We start from the raw sequence: 7065 nt of genomic DNA, 5'->3' as shown, positions 1-7065 counted from the left end.
TCCAGAGAGGTAGATCGCACGTTTGAAAGAGCCACCTGGATACCACCTGAAGAACTGCTGCAGTACAGAAGAAAAACACCCACAAATTGCACACCGCTGGTTATGACCTATCACCCATCCCTTGAACCTATACGGAAAATCCTCAAAAAATTGCAACCCATATTAGAAAGAGACCCTATTCTTAAAAAGATCTTCCCAGAGCCACCCATCCTAGCCTTCAAATGAGCACCGAACCTTGCCAACCTCATCACCAGAAGCAAACTTCCTCAAGCCCAGAACACACCAGAAGGATCCAAACCGTGCCAGGACAAGAAATACAAAACCTGCCAGCACGTCTCTACCACCCCCACTATTACTACACCCCACAACAGAGCCATCAGCATCCCTGCATCTTACAGCTGCACCTCCAGAAATGTGATATACCTCATCCAATGCACCAAATGCCCTGATGGAAGATATGTAGGAGAGACCAGACAACAACTGTGCACCAGAATGAACGCACACCGGAAATCCATCAAAGACAGAAACACTCAATTACCGGTGGGGGCACATTTCTCACAGGAGGGCCACTCTCTCTCCAGTCTCTCAGTCCTGATCCTCAAGGGAAACTTACACAACACTTCCCAGAGACGAGCCTATGAGCTCCATTTCATCAACCTGCTGGATACGAGAGATCAGGGACTAAACATAGACATTGGATTGTTGATACATTACAATCTGCCTGGCAACTGACTCCCCCGCCCAGCCCAGCCCAGCCCAGCCCCTGGCTGCTTTACTTTTCATTCCATCCAGGAAGAGCGCACACCAACTGCTGCAGCTTGAGGAAGGGTTTTTGAACCTGAAAGCTTGCTTAATAACTATTCTCCAACCATTTGGGTTGGTCTAATAAAAGATATCAAATTCACCCAAGGAACCTTGTCTGCCTATGTCCTTAGACCAACACGGCTACAACCTAAGCCCCTAGAAATGCAAAGTATTTATCATCATTCATTTATCATGCAGTGTCAGACTGCTGACGTGATCATGGACCGTAATTTTCTGGCAGCACATCAGCGTGCATGTTTATCGGTGCTTGGAGATTATGGATGAAATCCTGGCTCTAGTAAAATAAACGGCAAAACCCCACTTGATTTCAGCAGGCTCAGAACCGTGTTGGAGACCCGAGACCCCTGCATCGCTTCGTGCTGTGTGCGTGACCACATCCCTCCTACAGACCGTCTGAGCCCAGAAACAGTTTAGCTTGAAGCACAGGCCCCTGCAAAGTCACACGGGCCAGGAGCGCCGAGTAAGGATCGCGCGGCTACCTGCGATCAATGCAGACCAGCCACACACGCAAAGTCATGATCACAAGACAAAAATGGCTACCCAGCTGGAAAGAGAGCCGAGCAGATATATAAAGTTAGTGCTTGAAAATGTGTAACAACTCCACAGCTGGTTTGGACCCAGGTTTCATTGGACTGTGTAGCAGGTGGGACACGGTGGGTTGCGAGGGTCGGGGGGGGGTGGGGAGAACACCGAAGAATGGCCCCAGGGGACACACGTGGCTCAACGCCGCCCTGCTCCGCTCTCGATGCTCATCCGGGACGCGCATGTCTGAACCCAACTGGGCTCAAACCCCACCGCGCGCCGGAGGCCGGGGCGGGAAGCTCTTGAGCGCCCCGGTGCATCTTGGGACGTGTAAGCTATCTCCCACCGCGCGGGGGGAGGGGGAGGAGGAGGAGGAGGTGCGGCGAGCGGTGCATGCTGGGACTCGTAGTTCCCCCTCCCGCCCCGCGACGGCGCAGCACTACAGCTCCCGGCGGCCCCCGCGGCGCGGGGCAAGATGGCGGCGCGGCCGAGCGGCAGCGAGAACCGGCTGGTGTCGCTGCCCCTGTCCCGCATCCGCGTCATCATGAAGAGCTCCCCGCGTGCGTGGTCGGGGGCACAACGGGGGGTGCATGGGGGAGGGGGACATAAGGGGGGTATGGGGGGAGGCAAGCGTCCGCTGCGGTGTGACGCGGGGCCGGCGCGGGAAGGCGGCTCTTGACGTCTCTCTTCCGGTGGTTTGCAGGAGCTGTTTGTCCAGTACTTGGCCTCGTATTCCTACAAGCACGGGCGAGGCAAGGAGAAGAGAGCCCTGACCTACAGCGACCTGTCGCACACGGCCGAGGAGTGCGAAACCTTTCAGTTCCTCGCAGGTGCGTGTCACCGCGGGCGGGGGGGCAGAGCCGAGGTCTCGCGCACGGGCGAGGTGGTGCTCTGCTGCCCCGTGGCGTCGGCGGACGTTGCGCGACGGGGGCCGTCTGCGCCGCAGTACGAAGTCGCGGGACGCGCTGGGCCGGTGTCTGGGGACAGGCAGCGCCGTCGAGCGCCTTGATCCCTTGTCACAACGGTCGCGGCGCGTCGCGTCGCGTCACGGCTGTCCGAATGAGGAGGCTGAGCGACGGGAGGTGAAGCAGCCCCAGTTATGTCAGTGTAAGATCTGGGTGTAAAGCCCGGAAGCGCTGATGCTCGCATCGTCTGCCTTACCCACCAGGCTGCACACCTGTAAATCCGCTTAGAAAAGAGCAAGGCAGGCAGTGGGGGAGGCTTTTAGGAAATGTATCAGCTCGGAGCTGTGAATGGATGAGTGTTCAATGCACAAACGCGTCTGAGGTGGGAACAGGACCACAAACGTTCACGTGTTGCTCTCGGACTTGGGCACTTTGGGGTTAGCCCTGCTTGTTCAAAAGAACGTGCTAGGATGGTGGTCTCATTCTAGGCACCATTTTAGCAGTGTTTCCTTAGCAAGCAGTCCGCTTTCCCATCTCTCGAGGTCATCAGCTGTAAGAGGAGCGTCAGACTTACCCCGGGCCGGATCTGAACTGCAGGGTCTCCCCCCGGGCCAGATCTGTGGGGTCAGCAGCCAGTGTGGTAGGGTCACATCCAGGCAGCAACACAAGTCCAGGGCTGGGTGGTGGTGGTGGGCTGCATTCAGGCAGCAGCACAGAGCTGGGGGGCTGCTGCTGATGGCCATGTCCATTGTGGTCCACGGACCCCCAAATTGTGTGGCGGGCCATACGCCCCAACTTCCAGGAGTCCACCGGGCTACCAGCAGGCTACATGAAATAGTTCCACGGGCTGCATGTTTGACACCCCTGATCTATAATGGTGTCCTGGACAGATCCCTAAATGGAGTATAGAGGAATTGCTTGCAAGGGATATACCTAGAGCAGGTAAACCTCATATCCAGTGTTGTTGTACGGTGCAAGTAACTGCTGACCGTGGCAGTGGCAGCGTCCACACCAGCTGCAACCGGCTAAAAACAGCATAACAGGTTTCAGAATTTAAACCTCTATAATTAAGAATCTCTCTCAAAAGAGGACAAATTCTAGCATTCGAGCCTTAATTGGATGAAAACTCTCTAATATTAATATTACATTCCTCTTCCAAGTATGATTATTATAGATTGAAATAACTCGTCTTGTTGTTCCCTAGACTAAAAAGTTGCGTTCTGTGAACTGTCAGCTAGTAATTAGTGACTTTAAATGCCACGGTAATAACTGTCCTAAATATAACTGTTCTAAATGAGCACAAAATCAGCAATTCTGCCTTTCAGATATCTTGCCAAAGAAGATCCTAGCTAGCAAATACCTGAAAATGCTTGAAAAGGAGAAGAGAGATGGAGAGGTGAAGGAGGAGGAAGAAGAGGAAGATGAGAGTGAAGATGAAGACGCCAAATCTTAAGGGTTTATCAGACTGGCTTCATATTCGGTCTTTTTCCTATTGTATAAAAGATGTTATTTTTTTTGTGACTGAGAATCCAACTGCTGGATTTATTTGTATGTGAAGTCATCTGTTTTCTATTTTTGTTTTAAGAAGCTTTATCCAATGACACACACACAGCCTGAAGGACAGAATTATCCCCCAGATACACGCATGCGAGGGGAAGAGTTCCTACAGATCTGGAGACAGAACTAGCTCATTCTTTTTAAAGTAACTTAGACAATCATTACCACATTTCTTGTGGGCAGCCCTCATCATCCAGGCCAAAGGTCTCTCGCGTTCTCTCTAGGTGGTTAAATGGATCCCCTCTTACAGCTGATGCTGTTGGTAATCAACTTGAAGAGGCTGTATATATTCTATCAATAGTACTTGCCTTCTGCCAGCCAAGAAGCAGATAACTTGTTCAGACCTCTATCCCAGTTCTCCTATATGGGTCTAGAACCTACCCATGGATCAAGCCCTTAAAAACCAACATGACTTCTGCAATGCTGTCCAAATCACTTCCTTCCTCTAGAAGGAAACTGGATACAGGGCTAGACTAGTTCCAATTAGTGGTGTAGGTCTGTGGCTGTAGTGGTGATGAAGAAGTACAAGTGTTAGCAGGTGGTGTAAATATGTGTATCTAGAACCTGTGTTTTCCTCAGCAAGGTCCCTACTTTTGCAGCATACTGTTTATGGTATTTAACCAACACGCATATTGTGTGAAGTTTAGAGGTGGTTGTACGGGAAGAAAATAAGTAGTCCTTTTACCATGTCAGTGGTAGAGCTGGAATATTTTTGTTACAATGAAATTGGAAACAGCTCTGTGTAGAAAATTTTGTACACAATTTTTTAAATAAATGTTTTATAAAATGTGGAATTTAATGTAGAGGGTCCTGACAGCTTTCTTATCTGTAGGCTTTCCAGTTTATCTTTGGTGCACAATTAACATAATTGGCCCAAACTTGCTGATGGGGAAACTTAATGAACGTGGATCCTGTTGGAGAAAAAAAAAAAGACTGGCCATGAGTACAAAGTAATGATTGAGTGGGAGTGGGGAGAAGGGACACTAGGAATTCACACTGATCTTCCAAACAGTTTACATTCTTTGTTGTGGGTCAGCTTCAGTATGTTTCAGGGGAAACGTGCCTGGATAAACCCTGGCCATGCCCCTGTAAAGAAATGTTTCAGTCTCATCTGCCCTCTTTCTGGCTAAGACGCTTACCAGAGAAGTAGTAAATTAAGTTACCATATTTCACAGTGTATAGGTCAATGTGGTGTATAAGTCCCTGTTTTTCTGATCTAAAAAGTTAAGACGTATACACCGGAACTATGAAATTCCTAACTTTTTGGATCCGAAATACGGGGTTAACGTATACTGCCCCTTGCATGACCTCTCTGCGGCCAGGCACCTGGGGGGTGAACATGTGCTGCAGCTCCGCTTGCAGGGGATAACAAGGCTAGGCTTGGCGCTTGGCTGGCACAACTTCATCCTCTGCCAGTGGCGCTGCCTGGGCCTGGTACCACTTGCAGGGGATGGGGCTGCACCAACTGAGCGCCAAGCCTGGCCCCGTCTGCTGCGAGCAGCGCTGCCAAGCACTACGCCCAGCACCATTTGCAGAAGACAGGACTGGGAGTGCTGCTCAGCTGGTGCAGCCCCATCCCCTGCAAGTGGTACTGCCTAGGCCACAGCAGCCAAGCACGGAGCCCATCCCCATCCCCTGTGAGTGTTGCTGGGCTCAACGCTCGGCAGTGCCACTCAGCAGACAGGGCCAGGCTTGGCATAACTGGTGCAACCCCATCCCCTGTGAGTGGCACTGAGATTGGCTGGTGCAGCCCAGGCAGTGCTGCTTGCAGGGGAGGGGGCTACACCAACCAAGCACCAAGTGCAGCACTGCTCACAGGGGACAGGCTCAGTGCTTGACTAGTGCAGCCCTATCCTCTGCGAGTGGCACTGCCTGGGCTGTGCCAGCCGAACACCAAGTCCAGCACTGCTCGCAAGTGATGGTGATGCAGTGTATAAGTCAAGGTTGAATTTTAAGAGTTAAAAATTGGGCTTCAAACCTTGACTTGTACACCATGAAGTACGCTGGAGCTGTTGCTGCCAGTTCATTGTTCATGCCAGGTTGGCAGAGCTGACTCCAGCAGGGAGCATACAGTGGCAACAGGTGTGGGTCTGGCATGGGGTATGTGGCAGCGGGGCTGGGACTGCAGTGGTGGTGATGGTCAAAGCAGCCAGAGGGTGACTGGGGCAGTCATCCTTTGCTTGCTGTTCTGTTACCCACCCCTCTGTCCACTGGTGCCCTGGCTTCTGCAGCAAGCCACAGCCCACAACTTATGGTGACCAGTTGGTAACCCAAAGGGTTGGATACAGCAGTGCAAGAGGCCAGATTCGGCCATGGGGTGGGGAGGGGGCGTATGTTTTGACATCCTTGTTTAGCCAATAGTGCAGGACTCAACTTCTGTCCTCTGTCATCCAGTGAAAACTTTGTTTTCAATTAGAGGTGCAGAGTTATGAATGGTACCTGGGGAAGAGTCAGATTCCTAAGCAAGGGATTTCCAAAAACCATGGGACTGAACAGGATGCCTGCCTAAACTGCCCAGAAGTGGTTTTGTATAGCAGTTTAGAAGTAAGGAAATATAGTGGTGGGATTCATCCCACGACTGGGCAGTTATCATTAGGGGCTAAACGCTCTACAGGCGGGATAGAGAAGGAAGGAAGGGAGGGAGTGTGGCGCTCAATGTCAAAGAGCAATACACATCCTCTGCCAGCAAAATGGGATCAGAGGAAGGGCAGGCTGAAGTGCTCTGGGTCAAGATACAAGGGGGTTGTGGGGAGAGGGATTTAACGATGGGGGTCTACTACAGACCCCACAACCAAGGGGAGGAGCTGGACTGGGAATTTTCGGGCCAGCTTGCAGAGGCACTTAAGGCAAGGGATGTAGTTGTCGTGGGTGATCTAAATTACCCAGACATCTGCTGGGAGGAGCAGTCAGCCAGGTCAGACCGTTCCAGGAAGTTCCTGGCCGAGATACAGGACCTCCACTTAACCCAGGAGGTGCACAGTCCCACCAGAGGAAATGCCCTGTTGGACCTGGTCCTGGCCGCAAGCGAAGATCTGGTAAGGGGGCTCCAGGTCCTCGACCACCTGGGTGATAGCGATCATTGCTTGCTGGAATTCATCATCCAGCACAGGGTAACGAGGGCCTGCAGCAAGGCGGTAGCCCTAGACTTCAAGAGGGCCAACTTCAACAAGTTGAGATTGGTGGGAGAGGCGCTGAGGTTTTCGAGGGCAGGGGAACTCAGTGCCCAAGATGAGTGGTCGTTCCTTAAGGAGATGAT

At 51.9% G+C, this 7065-nt stretch overlaps 1 protein-coding gene across 1 annotated transcript; it reads left to right on the top strand.

Annotated features, from left to right (window-relative positions):
- Positions 1 to 1802: 1802 nt before the first annotated feature.
- Positions 1803 to 4622, top strand: CHRAC1 (chromatin accessibility complex 1). The gene is made up of 3 exons (XM_006016442.3): positions 1803 to 1933; positions 2051 to 2177; positions 3578 to 4622. The coding sequence occupies exons 1-3, from the start codon at positions 1823 to 1825 to the stop codon at positions 3703 to 3705; spliced, it is 366 nt and encodes a 121-aa protein (XP_006016504.1). The 5' UTR covers positions 1803 to 1822; the 3' UTR covers positions 3706 to 4622.
- The last annotated feature ends 2443 nt before the right edge of the window (positions 4623 to 7065 follow it).

Source organism: Alligator sinensis, unplaced genomic scaffold, assembly GCF_000455745.1.
Source record: "Alligator sinensis unplaced genomic scaffold, ASM45574v1 scaffold721_1, whole genome shotgun sequence".
Classification (NCBI taxonomy): Eukaryota; Metazoa; Chordata; order Crocodylia; family Alligatoridae; genus Alligator; species Alligator sinensis.
Note: the sequence above shows the minus strand (reverse complement) of the source record. Positions and strands in the feature narration are given on the sequence as shown.

What these genes read in the sequence shown, in the direction of transcription:
- CHRAC1 (XM_006016442.3), top strand. Translation starts at nt 1,823, where the DNA reads ATGGCGGCGCGGCCGAGCGGCAGCGAGAACCGGCTGGTGTCGCTGCCC. An exon ending in GGTCGGGGGCACAACGGGGG is followed by an intron (nt 1,934 to 2,050) that starts GTGCATGGGGGA and finishes GGTGGTTTGCAG; the next exon opens with GAGCTGTTTGTCCAGTACTT. An exon ending in AACCTTTCAGTTCCTCGCAG is followed by an intron (nt 2,178 to 3,577) that starts GTGCGTGTCACC and finishes TCTGCCTTTCAG; the next exon opens with ATATCTTGCCAAAGAAGATC.